This window comes from Hirsutella rhossiliensis, assembly GCF_020360975.1.
Source record: "Hirsutella rhossiliensis strain HR02 chromosome Unknown scaffold00001, whole genome shotgun sequence".
In the NCBI taxonomy this organism is placed as follows: domain Eukaryota; kingdom Fungi; phylum Ascomycota; class Sordariomycetes; order Hypocreales; family Ophiocordycipitaceae; genus Hirsutella; species Hirsutella rhossiliensis.
This window is the reverse complement of record NW_025408667.1, coordinates 3,962,589-3,982,917: the sequence shown is the minus strand read 5'-3', so window position 1 is coordinate 3,982,917 and position 20,329 is coordinate 3,962,589. Positions and strand designations below refer to the sequence as shown.

At 56.9% G+C, this 20,329-nt stretch overlaps 8 protein-coding genes and 1 non-coding gene across 9 annotated transcripts; 1 reads left to right on the top strand and 8 right to left on the bottom strand.

Annotated features, from left to right (window-relative positions):
* Nucleotides 1-88: 88 nt before the first annotated feature.
* HRG_00495 (TATA box binding protein associated factor (TAF) domain-containing protein) lies at nt 89-1,548 on the bottom strand (the record flags this gene model as incomplete). The annotated part of the gene is made up of 3 exons (XM_044858966.1): nt 89-623; nt 672-1,098; nt 1,155-1,548. The coding sequence occupies 3 exons, from the start codon at nt 1,546-1,548 to the stop codon at nt 89-91; spliced, it is 1,356 nt and encodes a 451-aa protein (XP_044725366.1).
* A 390-nt stretch (nt 1,549-1,938) lies between these two features.
* Nucleotides 1,939-7,324, bottom strand: HRG_00494 (ABC transporter domain-containing protein; the record flags this gene model as incomplete). Its single annotated transcript, XM_044858965.1, has 15 exons — nt 1,939-2,494; nt 2,567-2,665; nt 2,732-3,384; nt 3,441-3,495; nt 3,558-3,608; nt 3,664-3,735; nt 3,798-3,906; nt 3,998-4,351; nt 4,411-4,573; nt 4,626-5,407; nt 5,469-5,702; nt 5,794-6,073; nt 6,150-6,370; nt 6,481-7,024; nt 7,124-7,324. The coding sequence occupies 15 exons, from the start codon at nt 7,322-7,324 to the stop codon at nt 1,939-1,941; spliced, it is 4,374 nt and encodes a 1,457-aa protein (XP_044725365.1).
* Nucleotides 7,325-8,363: 1,039 nt separating this feature from the next.
* HRG_00493 (major facilitator superfamily domain-containing protein) lies at nt 8,364-10,214 on the bottom strand (the record flags this gene model as incomplete). Its single annotated transcript, XM_044858964.1, has 4 exons — nt 8,364-8,939; nt 9,041-9,506; nt 9,603-9,681; nt 9,758-10,214. 4 exons carry the CDS (start codon nt 10,212-10,214, stop codon nt 8,364-8,366), a joined length of 1,578 nt encoding a protein of 525 aa, XP_044725364.1.
* A 1,182-nt stretch (nt 10,215-11,396) lies between these two features.
* HRG_00492 (DJ-1/PfpI family domain-containing protein) lies at nt 11,397-12,287 on the top strand (the record flags this gene model as incomplete). The annotated part of the gene is made up of 3 exons (XM_044858963.1): nt 11,397-11,474; nt 11,607-12,204; nt 12,280-12,287. The coding sequence occupies 3 exons, from the start codon at nt 11,397-11,399 to the stop codon at nt 12,285-12,287; spliced, it is 684 nt and encodes a 227-aa protein (XP_044725363.1).
* Nucleotides 12,288-12,613: 326 nt separating this feature from the next.
* On the bottom strand, nt 12,614-12,718 carry HRG_12037. Its single transcript has one exon. It is a non-coding gene; the product is annotated as a tRNA-Ile (tRNA).
* A 573-nt stretch (nt 12,719-13,291) lies between these two features.
* Nucleotides 13,292-13,792, bottom strand: HRG_00491 (NADP-dependent alcohol dehydrogenase C; the record flags this gene model as incomplete). Its single annotated transcript, XM_044858962.1, has 2 exons — nt 13,292-13,492; nt 13,559-13,792. 2 exons carry the CDS (start codon nt 13,790-13,792, stop codon nt 13,292-13,294), a joined length of 435 nt encoding a protein of 144 aa, XP_044725362.1.
* A 291-nt stretch (nt 13,793-14,083) lies between these two features.
* HRG_00490 (alcohol dehydrogenase groES-like domain-containing protein) lies at nt 14,084-14,570 on the bottom strand (the record flags this gene model as incomplete). The annotated part of the gene is made up of 2 exons (XM_044858961.1): nt 14,084-14,361; nt 14,558-14,570. 2 exons carry the CDS (start codon nt 14,568-14,570, stop codon nt 14,084-14,086), a joined length of 291 nt encoding a protein of 96 aa, XP_044725361.1.
* Nucleotides 14,571-15,015: 445 nt separating this feature from the next.
* On the bottom strand, nt 15,016-16,855 carry HRG_00489 (carboxylesterase family domain-containing protein; the record flags this gene model as incomplete). Its single annotated transcript, XM_044858960.1, has 4 exons — nt 15,016-15,459; nt 15,532-16,217; nt 16,280-16,516; nt 16,585-16,855. 4 exons carry the CDS (start codon nt 16,853-16,855, stop codon nt 15,016-15,018), a joined length of 1,638 nt encoding a protein of 545 aa, XP_044725360.1.
* Nucleotides 16,856-18,009: 1,154 nt separating this feature from the next.
* HRG_00488 (glycosyl hydrolases family 18 domain-containing protein) lies at nt 18,010-19,230 on the bottom strand (the record flags this gene model as incomplete). The annotated part of the gene is made up of 2 exons (XM_044858959.1): nt 18,010-18,198; nt 18,247-19,230. The coding sequence occupies 2 exons, from the start codon at nt 19,228-19,230 to the stop codon at nt 18,010-18,012; spliced, it is 1,173 nt and encodes a 390-aa protein (XP_044725359.1).
* Between the last annotated feature and the right edge of the window lie 1,099 nt (nt 19,231-20,329).

Genomic DNA, 20,329 nt, shown 5'->3' with positions numbered 1-20,329 from the left:
TTGAACTGTTGGTATCTGCTCCCGAAAACGCCATTCGCCTCTTGCCGGATATCATGACCTCCCATCCAAACCGCGCCGACAACGTCACTCATTCTAGAAGCCGAGCGTCCAGGATCGTCCTGATCAGACCCCGATTATTCGTTGACGAGGCGATCCTCTGGCCGACGGTGGGACCGATAAACTCAATGAGTTCGGCGGCCTCAACGTCCGAGGCCCTGCTGCCCACCCCGTTGGTAGCAGAGTCGCCCTCGCCGCGTTGGGCCAGCGACGCCACTGCTTGTACGAGCCCCTGCACGAGCATTTCGTAGTCGATGCTCCCGTCCGACTTGTCCTTGAGGGGTTGCAGGATGCCCGAGTCGAAGACCTTGAGGTTCCGCAGCACCAGCACGCGGATGGCCTCGGGCCCGCCGGCCTCGAGCAGGCCGTAAAGGGCGCCGTACAGCACTGCCAAAGGCTTCGTCGGGTCCAAAAAGTACTTGAGGCACGTACGCGTCAGCTTGGGGCGTAGGAGGGTGTTAGAGGCGGCGTATTTGCGGGCGATGCGGCCGACGAGCGAGGCGGCCAGCTGGCGCAGCTCGTACTGCTCCCGGAGGACGTCGGTGCCGTCGTCGGTGCCCAGCTTCCTCGCCATGAGGCAGGTGAGGGCAGGTGCCGAGAGCGAGCTCGCGTACGGGTCAAGGAAGAGGCTCTTGTTTTCGATGAGGGCGTGTGTCAGCTCCATCATTTGCTTGAGGGTAAAGGTATCGTCGAGGTGGTGCGTGACGCGATCCATGATGAAGTTGATGAAGTAGGGGATAAGTTGGTGCAGGCCCGGATCGTCCCTCACGGAGCCCAGCGCGGCCTGTCGCAGGCGCACCACCTCCTCGTCAGGGTTGTCATCGAGAATAGCAGCCTGGATCTTGTCAAAGTACAGGATGAGCTCCTTGCTCACAATGTGCTTGACTGAGGGTTTGACCGAGAGGTTGTCGTTACCGGCGAGCGCATTTAGGGACGGGTTGGTGCCAGGGCCCTTGGGCAAAAGGTCTTGGGATCGAGACTCGACCGTCGTTGGGTTTTGGGGTATCGAGGGCTGGACGCCTTCGATGGCAAGCCAGTGTGCTGAGTGGACGGTCAGCACATACCATACAGACGCCGGTACGCGAGCCAAGACATACCCGTAAAGTTCATGTCGCGCGGGACCTTGGGAAGGGGCGCGTTGATGAGCTTCTCGAAGTCAATCTCCTCGTCCTCAATGTAGAACAGCGGCTGGCCCGGCCCCAGGCTGGCCTCGCCGTAACGCAGAGGGCGTGTCGAGTCGTAGCCAAAGAGCGGCTCGACGTCGAGGACCTTGAGGGCGAGGGCGACGTCGGTGACGGTCATTGTGGTCCTGCGGGCGGCACGCATGAGGCGCAGGGCCTCGATGATGACCTGGCCGACGCGGTACTCGACATCCTGCGTCAGCGCCTTGAGGCTCTCCTCGTTGAGGTTGCTGATGCCGACCGACTCGGCCACGTCTTTAACGTTCTCCGAGTTCCACAGCAGCTTGGGCTTGATGTTGTCGGTCGCCATGGGGTTTTGAGGGGGCGCGCAGTGACGCAGCGCGCGAGGAACTGGTGGAAATGGCGGATTGGCGATTCCAGGCGCGAGGCTGAGGAGATGAATGGGAGGAGGGGTTGCTTGATGCTTATGCTGAAGTGAGGAGAGGCGGTGCTGAATAAGGCTGAGGTGCCGGTGTGGCTGAGGCCGGAATGTTGGTCTGAGGTCTAGGGTAGGTAGGCACCTTGATGGTTAACTGCTTGACGACGACGCAGATGAAGCAAATGGCCTTGTCATGGCACCTGAGATATAACTTGGACTATCATCGCATTATCAAATGCATCAAATGCATATTTTTACACGCGCTGTGCCCCTCTCCGTCGACTTTACCATCTAGAATCACGAGTTCTTGGGACACAATCGTCAGTGCCTCGTTACCTGGACAAGCCTGCCTGCGACGAGCTCCACGAGAACATCCGCACCCCGTATCGCCTCGGGGCGATGGGCAACAATTATCCGCGTACAGCCCGCAAACGCTGTGTTCATAAGAGCTTGCATGCAAGCCTCCGTCTCCTTATCCAAGCTACTCGTCGCCTCATCTATCAGCACGACCCGGCTTCCCGAGCTGCCGTGGTGTAGCAGCGCGCGCGCCAGGCCCAGCAGCTGCTTCTGTCCATGCGAGAGACCCACGGTGGCAAGCTGTGCATCGAGTCCACCGCGTGATGCAATGTGCGCCAAGAGGCCGACGCTGGCCAACGCCTGCACCATGACCGCGTCGCCGAGACCCCCCTGCCGAGCATCCGATGGCGCGAGGTTGTTGCGCACTGTGCCGGGAAGCTCGACGGGCTCCTGGGGGAACGTCGTGATGCGGGACCGGAGCTGGTGGCGAGCTACTCGCGACACTTCTATGCCGTCGATGACCACTGAACCCGTGTGGTCGAGCATGTTGAGAAGCGTGAGCATGAGCGAGCTCTTGCCGCTTCACATAATGCATGTATGTGGTGAGCTCGTCTGTCCCCGTTTCTCTTGTCTGGTGGGCAAGACTCCTTACCTCCCTGTGCGGCCCACGATGCCGACTTTTTGTCCGGGCTGGATGACGATCGACACGTCGTCCAGGACTGGCCTCCGGGCTTCGTGGCCATCACCACCACTAGCAACGTGTGAGCGTCAAAACCTACCAATCCTGAAGGCAGAGTGCTTGGTAGCACAGACATACCTATATGTGGCACTCAAAGATCTCAGCTCAAGCTTGCCATGCCGCGGCCAGCTTTCTGGCAACTCGACCACCCCCTCACCCGGCTCCTTTTCCATGGGTGTCTGCACGAGGAACGACCTCAGTCGAGCAATGGCTCCGAGCGAGGTTTCCATCTCCATCCATGATTCGATAAGCTGTGACAAGCTCTCGCTGAAGGATACGACGTTAACCAGCGCCAGGCCAATCGCGCTCTGCGTCGTCGTCCTGTGGAAGCTGAGGGCCAGGGCCACGAGTACAACCGCCAACACGAGAACCGACATGTCCAGTACCAGCATCAGCCAGCGCTGGATGCAAAACATGTAGTAGTGCGGCTTCTGGGAACGGTCCAGGAGCCTCAGACTCTCGGCTAGGACATCAGCTTGCCAGCCAAAGGCCCGAATGTGCTGCACGCCTGCCGCCGTCTCGGTGAACTGGGTGTATAGGGGTGCCTTGGCCTCGAGATCGAGGTGCCGCATCTGGCGCGAAGTGCGCAGGTAGAACTTTTGGAGACAGCATAGCGCAATGCCGATAACGGGTATGCTGGCTGCGGCATACTTGGCTCCCGAGGCGATGATGGTGATATCGGTGAGGGCAGAAAAGGAGACTCCACAACAACGGTTAGCCCGGAAGCTGACCTTGGGAACAGCAAGATTCATGATAAAGAGAGGGAACGTGGCATACGGTACGCAACATTGGCAACTGAAATGGGCAGAGTTTGGCTGATAAGTGTCATGTCCTGACTGAACCTGCACGCGTTCTGTGCTCAGCAAGCTTCGACACCGCTACTCCCGGGGCGAAAACCACGAACCTGTTGAGAAGGCACCCATTATCGGTGGAGGAGAGAAACCAGAGGGATGCTCTAGAATGAGTCTCGTCAGCAGGCGGGTTCTTGAAAGGGCGGCGGGTCTTCTTACTTCATGACGGCTTCCAGAAGCATCTGGTGAAGTCTCTCCGCTGACATGGGGACCAGTTTTATGATATAGAAGCTGGAGCTTGGTGAGTTCATGTTTCGCGTCAACTGTAGGCTCAAGGGACTCTCCCAACTTACGTGAGCGTGATCAAGATCAAGACAGAACTCAGCCCAGCAAGAGCGGCGTATCCGGCGAAATAGCGATTGTCCTTTGCATCTTGCTCGAGCCATACCCGGATCCATATCTCTGCATCAAAAGGTCAGCTAACATTGGAAGTCTGACAGACTGAAAAGCTGACAACGGCGGAGCGAGGGACGAACTGGCCGCATGAACTTACGCGGCATCTTGTCCGAGACGGCGGCCACAGCAACGGTCAAGAGCCAGGTGGCAAAGAGCACCTTGCCTATGGACTCGAGGTAAAACGAATACAGTTTCATGTCTCCTCTTTGGACCTCAAGACTGCTTCCATCTTCTGAGATTGCGAGCGGTTTCGATGCCAAAGTGGCGGACTGACATGCCGTTTTGGAACCACTGCTCGAGCCACTCTCTCGCATGCCATCGCAACTGATTTGTAGCGAATCTTGGAACGAGTTGTCGTCACTCAAACATTTCCCTTTCACTGCCGTCTGCTCCGATGCTTGGCCCTTTCCGTTGAGCACGATGATCTGGTCAGCCACGGCGAGAGGCTCAACTGCCTCGATGGCGATTTATTAGTATTCTTATCCTACACCGAGACCTTACTGTGCTTACGTGAGTGAGTGGTCATGACCACTGCCGCTCCTGAGTCTCTTAACAGTCCGCCTTTGCCGAATAGCCGGGCAAGTATGGCAGTCGAGGTCCGGCCGTCGCAAGCGCTGAGCACATCGTCGAGAATAAGAATCGACTTTCGTGAGTAGACTGCGCGCGCGAGAGCCTAAAGAATGGGTTTAGAACGACACTCCTGCGGGGACCAAGGTATGGCATACAACTCTCTGCCTCTGACCTCCGCTCAGATTCACCCCCCCGCTCCCTGCGATGGCTTGGTCGCCTTCGGGGAGCTCCCTCATGTCTTCATCGAGCAGGCAGGCGTGGAGAACGGCTTCGTACCAGTCGCGGTGGTATGGACTTTGACCCTTGACGTTGTCGCGTACGGCAATATTCCGAAGCCAGGACAGCTGGTCGCAGAAGGCCATGCTACGACTCTCGATATATGCAAAGCCCTCGACCAGGTGCGCTTCCCCAAGAAATGCCTTTAATAGGGTCGACTTTCCGGAGCCGACGGGCCCGAGTACCACCGTAAGGCTGGACGGCATGAGCCTGATATTGAGGTTTCGCAAAATTACCCTGGATCTGTTCTCTGACGCTATCGACACGTTTATGAGCTCGGCAGCACATCCACCTACCCTCAGAGTCGATGTCGAATCCATCTCCATGAGGACCCCTTGTTGACCGTATCCGCCACGTGCTTCCTTGTGCATGGATGACCCGGCACAGGAAGTGGATGCATCTTGACTGTCGGGGTGGCCATCGACGTTGCGGTGCTGCGGCACTTCTTGCAAGAGAAGGAATTTTTGAATGCGATGAAAACAACTCAACGTGCTCGCCGCCTGTGGGTAAGCCACCAACAAGATGGTCACGGGTTGCGAAACGAGGCCAACGATGGAAAGAGTCGTAAACGCCTCGGCAGCGCTGAGGGGGCCGAAAAGCTTGGTCCAAAACAGTCCGCCGGCTATGACTAGGACGGAAGTCATGCTGCAGGAAAGGGATGCTGTGCGCACGGTGAGCGGCTGTGCTTCCCCCATACATGACGCGGAATGGAGAGGCCTTACCAATGACGTGCATTGCGATGAAGAGCACTCTGAGCTTCCTGGAGTACTTCATCTCGTTGACGCGGAGTTCCTGAAGATAATCTGTCACGGCGGGCGCAAGGCCGCTCATCTTGATGCTCTTGAGCTGGGAAAGGACATTTGATGCGGCCGACACTCTCGTCTGTATCTTTTCGTTCCACGCTACCCTGGCGGGACCCATTCTCCTCGCGATCTCGAAGGAAGCCAGCGTGGTGACTATATGTCGTTGACAATTGTTGACGATTAGATGCAGGCCCTCAGCAGCGGCTGACTCAAGAACGGAAGCTCAAGACAAGGCAAGACTCACAAAGTGCCGGCAACGCCGCGAGGACACACGCACTACCAACAAGCGTGGCGAGCAGGTAGATACCGAGAGCTAACTCAATGACGCTCGCCCAGACATCATGTAGTACGGAGAGGCCGGTCTGTATGCCGTCAATGTCGGCGCTCATGAGGGTCATGGCGGCCGAACCCCTAGCGTCCGAAAGCTCCAAGCCAAGAGTCTTCTTGAAGATGGCCGAGATGAGGGCCCCGCGCAGCATGGTCATGAGCCGATAGGTCTTATGCATGTAGTGAGCCTTGGCCACCTAAAGCCATCGTCAGTACATACCGTCAAGGTTGTAGGTGAAATAGCTACAGAGCCGGGCGAGATGTCGAGCGTACCGCGATGCCTAGGTAAACAAGAATGGTGGCACCAACAAGGCCGCCGACGACCTCGTGGGGGTAATCTCTTTCTCCGATGATGCGGACCACCGTTTGGAGAAGAAACGGTTGGGCAAATGTGAATCCGATCAAGCACAGCCTAGGAAGTACAGCCGCCAGAAAGGGCCGCTTGAGTGCGCGCAGGCACACCTTGGCCAGGCAATGGGCTGACATTTTGTTTGCTGTGGGAGACATCAGCTTTGGACGGCGTTTCTGTGCCATTACTAAACTCATCGATTCTCAAATAAGGGGGCGAGACTGCTTGGTATGGTAAAAGACGCAGAGGACTGACCTTTTACCCAGACAACTTCAAATTTAGAGAGAAGACGCTCGGAGCTCAACGAAGGTCCCATGCTTTGCAGGTCGTCGATGCGGATAAGGCCTTGGAAGCCCATCCGGAGGGTTGAGTTGAGCCATATGAACAGTGACCTGTTCCAAAATCCTGCGGTGGCTTCTGGCCCTGCTGCGTCAGATGACGAGGAGTCCTCACACAACAAAGAGCTCTTCGAAACCTCCCCCAACAAGAGAAGGACAACCTTGACCACCGTGACGACTGCCGCCAGGCCGGCCTCGATAGGTAGGCCGGAGCGAAGGCACAGCGAACGGGTTTTGGCGGCATCGAAGAGCACAGCCAGGGTCAAAAATACTCCGAGGAGGTTTGACGGCCGGAGAGCATGACGGTGCTCTGCATAAAGCACGGCGCCAATGCAGAGGGCACCGGCGCATGACACGGCGCCAGCGGCCAGCGAGACCCTGGAAGCGGGAGCGGAAGCGGCGGCAAGGCTCCAGAGGAGCACGTTTGTGAACTCCGCCCCAACTAGGGCGAGAGCTGCGGTCTGTGTGACCACGGTTAGGAGCGCTTCAGCCAACAGGCGGGGAAAGAGGTTCCGGATGGAAGCGTATAGGGGGAGAGAGAGGTGGAGAGCTGCCCTTACTAGCTTAGCCCAGAGGAGAAGTCCCGGTCTGGCGCAGACGGGTCTGCGGACGACGCCGCGTATGTGGATCGGCGCGGCGAGCAGCAGCAAGACCGATGGAAGGATGGTGAGTATCGTTTGCTCGAACAGCAGGGTAAAGTCAAACTCTGGCCACAGCCGCGGACCAAACGAGGCGTCAGTCATAGCCGCCGGCGAGTCCATGGCTGGGGATGCCTCCCTACGGCGGCGAGCCGACGCTTGAGTTTGGGAAAGGTTTCTCACATGGCTTGCGGGACGGGCAGGCCAATACCCCCTGGACCATGTCATCATCCTGCCTACATTGGCTCGGGGGAAGGGGGCGCGAGGTTGGCAGTCGAGACCACGGCAAGGACCGGAGTCGCGGCTCTCGTCATTTCGGAACGCCGTCGCGTCGAAATAGGGCCTTGAAGCATACACGAACAAGACCCATGCGGCACGCAGCCGAAAGGAGTGAGGCTCGAGGCAAACGCCTCGTTGGGCTGCACTATCCAATCGCTTACCGTTTCCTCCCTGGCGTTAAATGACAGCTTGGTCCCGGCGGCCAGACTTGACGACGGAAATCTGCACAGTGAGAGCAGTTCTTCAGTTCAAATGGGCATGACATGAAGAGACAGAAGAACAGGCCCCGTGCGCCTAGCGGCTTATTGAGTCTATTGACGGCGGCTCGGCCCTCGTCGAACCTCCAACCAACAACATGAGCGTTGATCCTCTCCCACGCGGGCTCCCGCTTCCTGCCGCGACCAGTTCATTTCTACCTGCATGAAAATTGCGAGTCAATTTGGCTGTCGCCAGTTGGCTTAAGCGGGCTATTACTCTTATGACTGGGGAAAAGGGGGAGATGGGGGGTTATGTCAATTGTCAACGCAGTCCTGATATCGCTTCGAGGCATGTCAATTAGGTGAGACTTTGCAGACTTCAGTCGCCGAGCTGGGGACGAGTGAGGAAGAAAAGGCCACGTATTCTCAGCGGTCTATCTTTGAGTATAGGCCGCCAAAATATGATTGTGCAAGTCTCCCTTAAACGTATTCGAGTGTGTGCTTGTCTCGGCCAACGAGGAGACGGATGTGGTGAGAGCTTGAGGACATGTAGGCTAGGGCCCGTAATGTATATGCTCTTCTCGCAATGCTCAAGCCCAGTTTCTAGCGTTGAAGCTTCTTTGCAGTAAACACGTACCGATGTTCGTGCATCATATTCACCACCTGCACAAGCAGGCTCAAGTCCATCAAGCAAGACGGATTCCCAATCTCTCCTCTTCTACCACCACAACCTCCTCCCCTTCCTCCTCCTCCTCCTCCTCCTCCTCCTCATTCCTATTCTTCTCCAGCCCCTGAAGCCGCACACCACTCACAATGACACCCGCGAACGCCAACAGGATTCCCGCCGCGAAGAACGGAAGGCCAGTCCAGGCGGTCCCCCAGCCGAGGCCGACCCTGAAGGTCGCAGCCAGCAACGGGCCGGCGATGAGCATTCCCATGTTCTCGACAACGCTCATGGTTGTGTAGAGAGCGCCCACGTGCTTGTTCCCTGCCACCTGGCTCAGGAGCCCGCGCATGGCGGCGCCGTAGCCGGACCCCAGGCCGTAGACCATGAGACTTCCCATCAGCATGGGCGAGGTGGAAGACAGTCCAATGCCGAAAGAGCCGGCGATGAGGGCGAAGATGCTCGCCCGCGCGATCCACAGGTCCTTGATCATAGGCCCGAGCTCGAGATAGTAGCGGAGTGCGTGGCTTAGAGGGGGCAATATCGCCACGACGAGGATCAGGTTTACCAGGGTGCTGACGGAGGACATGATACCGGCCTGTTTGGAGAGGTGTCAGTATATGAACACTTTATGGGGCGTCGCTCGGGATACCGCTGCTCAGAGCAAAGTGAGAAAGAAAATGCCCTGCAGCTCCTTACCTGAGACCAGGACCAGCCGAACCGCTTCGTCGTGTACTGCATGAGAATGGTCGATGCGTATCTTCCAAGTGTGGTAAACAACAAGCTAGAAAGAAGTATTCCAAGACGCCTATCTTGCAAGAACATGGATTGGAACAGTGTGGTCACCTGCTCCACGAGAGTCAAGAGTCGTGGTCGCAAGTCTTTAAGCGCCACCCGGCCACAGCCCAGGGTTTGCTCCACGCCTTCGGCGTCACTCTCCGGCGCCGCCATGCTGCGCGTCTCGGGACAGATGAGGGCGATGAGGACCGACGTGGACATGCACGCGAGCCCGACGAAGACGGAGAACCATGGCCCGCGCTGCATGGCGACGTAGGCCAGTGGCATGGATATCAGCTCGCATCCCATCGGCACGGCCGACAGGTAGAAGAAGATGGATGGCCAGCGGGTCAAAGTTAGCTTTGATGTCCAAACGACCGAGCCCGGGCTGCTCGGTGGGAAAGGGGAAAGGCCTTTATCTTTGACCTACTTTGTTGCGTCAGTGGATATGTCGTTGGCTATGGTAAAGGCCATTGCTGAGTACACAAAAGGGCCGCCGCCTATCAGACTGCACATGGCGCCGAGCCATACCAGGCGGATGGGAAAGATCTGGGGGAAGCTGCCTGGAAGTAGGTTGACGCGTCAGCCATAGTCTTGACCGAGTAGCTCAGGAGCTCGGAAGGCCGTGACTTGACATACACACGACAATGTCGACGGCTTGTACGAGAAAAATTCCCAACAGCGACAGGCCGAGGATAGCCTTGCGGCCATATCTGTCCGCCGCGATGCCATAGGGGACGGCAGTCAGGATGCCCGGGATGAGACTGAAGGTGAGCTCCCAGCCCTGCAAGGAAGAGAGCGCCGACTGGACATTACTGCTCTTGCACCGCGCATCGGTCGACGTGTCCAGAACGTTGGGGTACCGCTGCCGGCAGAGGATGCCCTCCTGGATCTGATTCATGGGCACGCCGACGAGAGTGCCTCCAATCTCCATAGCTACCAGCAGCAAGAGGCAGGGGATGACGACGGTGATGCGGCGCGGGAGGACATGTTTCTCGGCTGCGTACGCGTCGCTGCTGTCGTAGTCGTCGGCATCGGAAGGGGTCGTCGTCGATAGGAGAGGATTGTTCTCGGCACCAGGCTTGTTGGGAGACATGGTCGAGATGACGTAGCTGGCCCTCGAGGAGGAAGAGTCCAGCAAAGACCTGGAAGAGAGATCGGGAGAGAGAGTCACGACGATATAGGTGGCATGGCGCAGCGAGACTCGCACAAGCCCGGAGCTCCAGTCTCCCCGGAGCATACGTTATCATTTGGATCCAGTCTCTGCCGCCGTTACCGAGCGCATGGATAGAAGGTAAAGCCTAGAGCTACTGGTACAGTTTGACGCAGTTGACACGCTGGACAGGGTCACGGAGCCGGAGTCTCGTACGGCAAGGGCAAATTTCGAATTTATGCGACGTAGTGGCTCAGGGGTTCTGGACAGACAGCGACCAACGGGCCAACGACCAACCGCGAAGGCCTGTGGACGGATATCACCGCTGGTCCAGTTGCGGCAAGCACCTCGGACTTGGCCGCCTGCTGGAGCGTGCGTGGGCTTGAAAGAAAAGGGGGGGGTTCCAACGCTTTTGCCCTCCAGGGAGAGTACCGATGGGGCCTCCCCTCCGAGGGCGGCAGCAACGACATGAGAGGCCCGGAGTCTGTGCTTGCACACGTTCCAGGGCAACAGGGTTGCTGTAGGTGCACAGCAGTATCACGGGGTGGGTAGCTTGTGCCGGACCAACAGAGCACGGCACTGTGTCTGTTCTCGAGAGAACAACGGCTTTTGGCTGAGAAAGTGTCCAAGTCCCATCGCTTTGGGATGAGCCCTTGCAACCGCACATGCGTGTATGGATTGCGTGTAAATCATTCATGCTAGTAAGGGCAGTGCCGTGGCCTATATAGATAGTTGGTGGCCGTGCATGTTATAATTCAGACGACTGAATTTTGCCACGCGTGAACACCCACGACGGATCTAAAAGACCAGCATGACATCGAAGAGCAACAGCTGGCCGTATAAAGCCTCCTCTGGCGTGGTGCCGGATATCCGTTCGTGGGCATCGCCGGCACAAAGCCTGCTTGGCCTCTTGAGACACAAAATCATTCTTCATGCTCGGCCTTTCCTGCTTTATAATCGGCTTCCCCCTCTTTTGCCAGCCGAGGCATTGATTGACACAGGTATACGTATAACCAACGAAGCCACTCCGCACCGCCTGCATTGCATCATACATGATCCCTCCACCCCCCACCTCCATCTCGAAAAGACAGGCCTATTCCAGCCTTTTCACCACGATACTTCACCATGGCTCCCAAGGTTCTAGTCGTGCTCACCAGCCATGATCGTATTGACCGGCTCGACAAGCCCACGGGCTGGTTTCTGGTGAGCATTCCCGGCCCGGCCTCTCCGGGGGCACCTTGTGCATCCCCGCTCCGAGGCCGGCGCGGACATACGACTTGCATAATTACTATGAGAGAAGTCCCGATCATGTGTGACCATGGCTGACGTGTGCAGCCCGAGCTGGCCCACCCCTACGACGTCCTCAGCCCCAAGACGGAGATCGTCGTCGCCTCGCCCAAGGGCGGCGTCGCCCCGCTCGACCCCGGCTCCGTGGAGATGTTTGCCAACGACAGGTCGTCGGCCGACTTCCTCAAGAAGCACAAGGATGTGTGGGAGAAGACGACGCCGCTGAAGCAGTTCCTCGGCCGGGCGTCCGAGTTTGCCGCCCTCTTCTACCCGGGCGGCCACGGCCCCATGTACGACCTGGTCAACGACAAGGACTCGCTGCAGCTCATCGAGGAGTTTTACAAGGCCGGCAAGCCCGTCGCCGCCGTGTGCCACGGGCCCATTGTCTTTTACAAGGCCAAGATTGACGGCAAGCCGCTCGTCGAGGGCCGCCGCGTCACCGGTTTCACCAACCGTGAGGAAAAGGACGTCAAGCTCGACGACGCCATGCCGCTGCTGCTCGAGACGTCGCTGCTTGAAGTTGGCGCCGATTTCCAGATGGCGCCGTCGCCCTGGGGCGAGATGATTGTTGTCGATGGCCAGATCATTACCGGCCAAAACCCTGCCTCGGCCAAGGGGGTCGGCGAGGCCATTGCAAGGGCCATTGGTAGGTTGATGCTTGCTTATAATGAAGGCTCTTGGCCGTAAGTCGAGTCTGGCTAATGTGAAATCATCACAACAGGCGTCTGAGCTCGGCGTATTAAGGTAAGTCATGGCAACCATGTCTGGCTGGCTGTCAAGAACGGATTGAAGGGGAGAAAAATGCTCAAAAGAAGGGCGAAAAGGGGAACTGAAAAGTAAAGGCGATGATGCATCGTGCGTGTCCGGCCGTGGGATGAGAGGACGCATGGCGGGCATGGGGTTTTCTAGCACGCGTGCTCGACCAGCCTCTTGGAAAGTAACGTCACGCAAATTTGAACAGAATAGCAGAGGCAAAAGAAAGCAAGAACATTGATTCAAGGACAAAAAAAGACATGTCCATCAAGAGCACGGCCACCAGGTCTAGCAGGCAAAAATGTTCCCGCGGGGGGTCGAACCCCGGACCTTGACATGTCTAACCATAAAACCAAAAGCATCCTGATTTTATAAGAGTCACGCGGTAACCACTCCGCTACGGGAACCTTACACCATGCGGGGCGACACTTTAAAAATACCTATACGGCTATGACATTTCGCCGCTCGAGACACACTGGAGACTGGGTCCAGCCGGCCTGAACTCAAAGGCAGATTTTCGACTGCGATATGCAACGCTGAATAAGTGTGTTTTCAGGGGGCTGTTCTGGAAAACATTTCTTACGGCATCGAAACTCGACCACACGTGTCCTGGGACAGCAACTTGGCTTGAGGCGGGCGGAGAATGCGCCGCAAGACGCCTTTTCGATGTCCGACCAAAGCATCTCCATCCTCTTTCAAGAGGTCTCGCTGGTGAACCGAATATTGCCGCTGGAAAAGTTGCCTTCATTCATGTCGCCGAGCCCTTGATAATGGGTCAGCTCTTGCTGCACAATTCTGCTTACTCCAAGACTCTTTACATCATGTCATCGATGCAGGCTTTGAAATAGTAGAATGCATTGTGCATTATGAAAATGATGCTGCTCTTCACTCTCTTCTTCGACTCCGGTTTCTCTGCATCAATCGCCCACGCTGATCAACATTCCCAACTCCCGGCCTCCAACCCCCGCTAAACAGCACGTCTATGCCCGGCCAAGTGCCTTGTCGAAACCCGTAAGCGTAAACCGGTAGGCGACCTTATTGTCCTCGAGTCGTTCGACGGCGTGCTTGCAACCCTCTTCCGAAACATCAATTGTTTCAACCCACGGCTTCACGCCCTTTTCCGCAGCAAGCTTCAGCAGCGCCTCCATCTCTTGATGGTTGCCAATGTGGCTGCCGCTCAGCTGGGGCGCGTTGCCGACAAAGTCTTGCGCCATGATCTATGGCAGGGCTCTATCAGGGAGACCGACCATGTAGAAGTCAGATCCGGGCTTGAGGAGCGAAAAGTAAGACGGAATGTCGAACCGGTCCGTCACGTTGGCGCAGTTGAGGATCAAGTCAAACTTGAACTTGTGCGGTTCTTGCCAGCCCTCCTTTCCGGTCACGATGACGTCCTTGGAACCCATCCTTTTGCAGTCATTTTCCTTGCCGGGCGAGTGCGTCAGGGCGTCCGTCTTGGCTCCGAGGGCCACGGCATATTGCATGGCGATGTGGCCCAGCCCGCCGATGCCGACGATGCCTACCCTTTTCCCCGGTCCGACGCCAGCACGCACCGTGGGTAAGTAGACTATAATACCCGCGCACAGAAGCGGAGCTACCATGTTTATGTCTAGGGCGTCTGGGATTTTGAAGGTAAAATACTCGTGGGTGCGTATATGTGAGGCAAAGCCGCCGTGAGCCCACGAGCCATCTGGATACTGAGCGTTTTATGTGTCGACGAGTTTGGGGCAGTGATTTTCGTTCCTGTCACGGCATAGGTCGTACTCGAGGCACGCCTAGATCTGAGCACCGACGCCCACGCGGTCACCCTCCTTGATGCCCTTGGCGTGTGGCCCGACCTTGACGGCCTTGCCGACGACCTCGTGTCCCACGCAGAAAGAGCCCTGATATATTCTCCACCCTCCCGTCAAAGTGTCAACATCGGATCCGCAGACGCCGCATGCGTCGATTCGAACGTCAATGTCGTGGTCCCCAAACGGCTTCGGCTTGAGCTCGGCCTTGTGGAATTTGCTCCACGAGTCCGGCCCGTCGACACAGAAGCCGGTGAAGGTGTCTAGGTAGCCCAATGCGGTCAGTAAAAGGGTTTGTGTGAAGCGGGAATGGGATTGCGGTTTTTGGTTGAGGTGTTATATGTGCAGTAGATATGTTCATGAACTTGTATGTCGGCAGGCAATGCCGGTCTTATACTCGGCGACGCCCTCGCCACCAGCTTCAGCCTTTAGAGGCATGAAAACCTACGTTTGTCCTACACTTGTCGTCCATTGTTGACTAACGGGAGCCGTCGGTCCAACGGGCTCCTCCTTGGTGTCGAATGAATCTTTGACTACATACGACGGCTTCTGCAACACCACACGATACTGGTGGATGCTGGTGCGATGATGGAGGAATCCCCATTGGTGCACGCGAGGTTCCGCCACCGCATGCCGCAACGGGCCGGGCGCCAAGACTGGCCCGGGCTTGGCATCGGAATCTCTGCTTCGGTCTGTCTCGACATCTTCTACAAGTTGATTGGCGGTAAGTTACAAGACTCGAGCAAAAGTCATTGCACCGAGCGCCCAAGTGTTGTCATCCTGACCATAAGCAACAGTCCGCGGGCGGTGGCTGGCAGGACAGGGACGCGGAGAAGTTGGACAGATACAGATTAGGCACAGGTTAAATATATAATATACAAGTGAGACAAGATACACTCGCGTCCGTACTATTCCCTTCAAGACACGGATAGAAACTTCTCGACAAGCGGGTAAATGTCTGAGAAGACGGCACAGTCCGCGTCCAACGTCGTCTGGTTCACGGGCGTGGCCCCGGCGCTGCGCTGCTCGCCCACGTCGCCGAGAGCCACAACGTCAAAGGGGGCGTACGACGACCCTACAGCTGGCCAGCCCGGACCGCCGTGCGGGTTCCGAACAAAGGTGCCGATGACGCCCCGGAAATAGTTGGCAAAGGCGTACAGCTGCGGCGTCAGCTTGAAGCCGTCGCCGCCGCCTCCGCCTTCAAACGTCGGGGTCGAGAAGAGTAGCACGACATCCCCCCCGTGGAACTTGCCTAGGAACTGGAACTGTTCGGGGAGGAGCTCGGCGATCGAGGCGTTGATGTACGAGCGCCAGACTGCGAGTCCGGTGGATGCCGAGACGTTGGCCAGATTCTGCTGCGGCTGAATTACGCGCCCATCTCTGGTATCAGCTCTAGTTCGTGTTTAACCCCTTCGAGGAACACCAAGACTCACGCATTGCCAGAGCAAGTCCGTATAGATGGCGGCGGCCACGTCAAAGTCGGACTCAAGGCCTGGCTTGCTTCGGTACAAAGACACGATGGCGTCCCGCTGCTTGGGAGTGACCAGGGTCTCGGGGAGGTACGTCCCGACAAATTGTTGCATCGTGATGTTGCGATTCACCAGGGCCCGTCCTTCTTGGGCCATGGTACTCATCAACACCGGCACCTTGGCGACTCTCCCGTCCCTCCAGGCCGCCGCTCGATTCGCGGGAACCGTCAAGTTGTCGGCGATGGGAAGGGCTGTCATGTTTGCCTTGGCCATGCCCTCGACCAACTGTTTGGCCGGGACTCTCCGCATACAGGCCAGGCTGCTGTTTCCTCTGCATCCAACCTCTCCCGCGAGATTGTCCCAGCTCCGCGTGTCTCGAGGGCTGTTCGTGATGGAAAGCAAGCCAAAGGACATTTGGCCGCTGGACATGATCCCCGCCCGGAAGGGAGGCGGGCGCGCCTGTGCGTAGCCCTGCATGTGAAGGTCGACGGACATAGCCCCGGCCGACTCGCCCCAGATGGTGACCTTTTTTGGGTCCCCGCCAAAGGCTCTCGCGTTGGCCTGCACCCAGGCGAGGGCACGGCGCTGGTCATGGAGGCCTAAGTTCCTCTGGCTGAGGCCTATCTCTGCGGCATTGGGGAAGCCAAAAACTTGAGCACGAGGAACAAACGACGTCAGCGACATATCAAAGAGAGGACAGGGGCCAGCGTACTGTTTGTGCGGTAGTTGAAGGTAAAGGCCACAATGTCTTCGTAGCCGGCGAACCCAGAAAGGTCCAGCAGGCCATTTCCCAACTGCCAGCCACCTCCGGGGATGAAGACCACGACGGCGCGACCCTCGGGCGGCCCTTGCGTCGCCGGCGTAAAAGCATTCATGTATAGACAGTCTTCGCTCTCTCGGGGGTGCGTGTTAAAAAGCCCATCGATGACGTCCCGGCCAGGACCGACATCTCCAGGAAGAGGAAGAGAGTTGGTCAACCGTCACAAAGACGAGAACACTTCGAGGCAGAAGACTTACCAGCGTCGACCATGTATTGGATGCAAGAGGCTTGGAAAGCCGTCGCATTCCTCGCAGAGGTCCATGGCGTGGGGCGCCGGGGGAGGCTAAATCGCTCGGGGGGTGCAGCGTAGGGAACGCCGAGGAACTTATTGACCGGCCCGAGAGCACCGGGCAAGTTGGTCGTGACGCCGACAAGGGGGCCGGTGTCAATGGTGGCGGTAGGGGGCAATGAGGCTATCGCGGAGACAGCACAGGGGCCAAGTGCCAACGATAGGGTCAGGAACTTCATGTTGTTGCTGCTGAATTCAACTCTGTTCACCCAAGGAGCTGAGGAACGATTCTATATCCATGCGAGAGCCCAGCATGCATGGCTACTTATGCCTCTTTATATGAACGCCATCATCACTCAGCGAAGTCTCGGGATACCTACGCAATGGCCAACGTCAACGGCCAGCATAGCCTCAAGTAATGCGCCAATGCACCGTGATAGGCATCTAAGCACATCCCAAGCCCTCACGCTGCCGCCTACGCTGCCCCATGTCGAATCGCCAATGGCAGCGAGTCCCGAAGCTGACCGCCGACATGAACCTGGCGGATTTGAAAACCGCAAGGGGCCAAGTCATCGGATGACAGCAAACAGGTCTTAGCTTCCATGGTTGTAACCGCTTTGGGAAAATAATCTGACCGCCTGGACTCGTCGTAATCGGGGATCTCTGGACGCGAGGAATACGGCCTCGGGCCCCTGCCGGCCGGCCTGACGTGGTCAGCAACGCCGCGATTGGGCATTGGCCACATTGGCCGATCCGTTGGACCCAATTATTCTCGCCTCGGCGTTCCTTTTTGTCCGAGGATTCATCACCCTCGCCGTCACCATGACCGACGCACGCAGCCCTAGCGCGAGAGCAGGGTGACGGGAGGACTCCATGGCTCTCCAGGTCTGTAAATCAAGAGGCGGCTCAAGCCCCTCACCTTGTCCATACTCCATAGTCCAAGCTTGCTGCTTGATGAATAAAGGGCAGGAGCCGTACCTGTTGGGGAGTCGAGCGGAACCAACAGGCTGGGCTCGGCCACTATCAAATACTACCTGGCCACAAACTCCATTTCAGTACCACCGGCAAGGAAGAAGTAGGGAAACGGTACACCCATCTAATCAAAGTGGCTACCGATATATAAGCAAGCTCATGAACCATGATTATTCAAGTTCATGCGAGCCCTGTCCCAGACTTGGGCAACTGGTACAAATACGGACATGATTTCTTCTTGATCCATCTCACCAGTCGATGAATCAAGAGGCCTGTGCCAGGGTCATCCACACGCACGATGGGCCCCATCTACGTGTAGAGAGACCGGCTACATGTAGAGCCCGATATGGCGTGGAGAAATCCAGTATTTTTGATCTATACATGGAAATGTATTCTGCATCCCACGGTCCGTCATCACCCCTTAAGATGTTGGTCCTTTACCGCATTGGTCAACCTTCAAGTTGTCCTTTATCACATCTGTCAACTCATAGTCGTTCGTGTCCATATCAATCGACCAGATCATCATGCCGCCCAGGCCTTTAAGATTTGCCAATTCGGCCTTGGCCTTGAGGCTATCTGGGTCGTCGTAGGATATGAACTGGTGATTCTCCTTGTTGTACAACCACGGCACCTGTGCTGCAGCGTCCACCTGCCTGACCCACGGCTCCTTGGCCGTCGTCGCAGTGTCCAGTAACCCTTGGCCCCGGAGGTGCTTCCACCTCCATGCCCCCGACGAAGCGTTCTTTCCAGTGCAAGCATCCGTCGACACGGCGTCTTCCTGATCGCCCAGTGGTGCTTGTGTAGACTGCGCCTGGTACATGCTTGTGGCATTTGCCGTCGAGTTCTCCAATTGTGTCCCGTGGCCGTAAAAGGGGACACCGAGCACGAGTTTCTCGGCCGGCCATCCGGCCAGCAGCCAATTATCCAAGCTCGAGTTGGCGGAGAACTGAGCGCCCTTGCCCACTTCAAAATTCAACGGGGCGTTGGCTCCGGACTCGGCGGCCCAGGGGCCGTTGATGTCATACGCCATCAGGAACGCGTAGTCGGTCTGCGCTGCGAAGGCCGAGACGTTGCTCATCGGGCCATCCGGGCCGTCGAACGGCTGCACGCGAACCGCCATGGTAATGAGCATATTGTCCTTGCCAAACTCCGTGGTAAACCTCTGGCGCAACTCGGTCAAGAATATCAGGAAGTTTGCCGAGTCGTTTTCCTTGTCGACGACATTGCACGGATCGCCCTCTCTGCCGGGGAACTCCCAGTCCACGTCGACACCATCAAGCTTGTTGGTTTTTAGGAAATTGACTATGTTCTCAGTGAACGTGCTGCGAAGAGCCTGGTCTTTGACAATGTTTGAAAAGTTGGCCGAGCCCAGGAAGCCACCGATCGAGATCTGCGCCTTGGCCCCCTTTTCGTGAATCTTGTCAACGGCCTGAGGCAGTGTCGCGTTGCCGTCAAAGGCCAAGGACCCGTCTGGCTTGGGTATCGCAAAGGCCAGGTTGATGTGCGTATACTTGCTAAAGTCGAGCTCAAGGTTGGCCTTGTCCGAGAATTGCATGTAGCCAAAGATGAGGGGCTTGCTGAGAGCGCTGCCGAGCATGGCCAGCCCCAGGCCGGCTAGGGTGCTGACTCTATTGAAGTGCATTTCGGTGGCCTATTGGATCCCAAAATGGCTCTGTATGGCGGCTTGCCGCTTGGGAACCGCAAGTTGGGCTGGCGGACAAACTGTAGAGAATGGAATATATATATATATCTGCAAGAACGATTGAAGTAGACGAATATCAGATGCCTGACGAACATGATCAACAGCTTCCATGGTGGAAGCGTGACGACCCTTATAAGAGCACTGGATATCGCCCACTTCGGTCGAACGTCCCTGTTTCCGGATGCTGCGAAACATTGTCCGTCTGATCATGTGCGAAAGCATTGACGGCCGCTGCAGGGATTGTGTTTCGACTCTTCGTCTGAAGCGTCAATAGCAGACGTGTGCGCCGAGTATCAGCCTTCTCTGACACTCAATCACGCAAGCGAAGGAAGCCGTTGTAGCCTCATGAGTAATCGAATGCAATGCTCCCATAGGAAATTCCAGCTTGGCTAACCACTGTACTTTGGAGGTGCCCTCGGGATCGGCCAACCGCTGCATTGACAGGGGAGAGTTCGCCGTTTGAGGGGCAGCATGAACGCCAGCTCAGCTGCAGTGGATCCATGGATCGTGCCTGGTCTCGACTGCGCCGCTGGGGGGACATGAGGATAGATGAAAAGGAATCCCGTACCAGAGACGGACGGTCCGGATGACAGATGAAACCGTACAGGGGACAAAGTTAGTGCTTGACCTTGCCAAACGGTTAACGGTTGGGTATGGAGCGAGGCCGATTCGTGGGGCGGCGGCATGTCCGGAGACTCGGCCGTGACATTCAGACCATGGGCCTTGCTGAGCACAAATCAGGTATTGAGTGTAAGTGCTTGTAGTGCCTCAGCGGAGGAGGCGGAGGAGGCGGAGGAGGGGCATGTGGGAGGCCGGAACTTGTGCACCGGACTGTTTCATGTCAACTTTGCAGCAAACTTGGACAATATAGTAAGAGGAAAATATGAAACTAGAGCTCCTGCGCTAGCATTCGACCGCGTTCTTGCATTTCTCGAAAGGATCGGCTGCTGGTGTCATCCAGCTTGAAGGTGTGATAATGCCTTGCGTTTTACGACGAAGAAGAAAAAAGAGACAGATTCAAACCTTGAATATTTTCCAG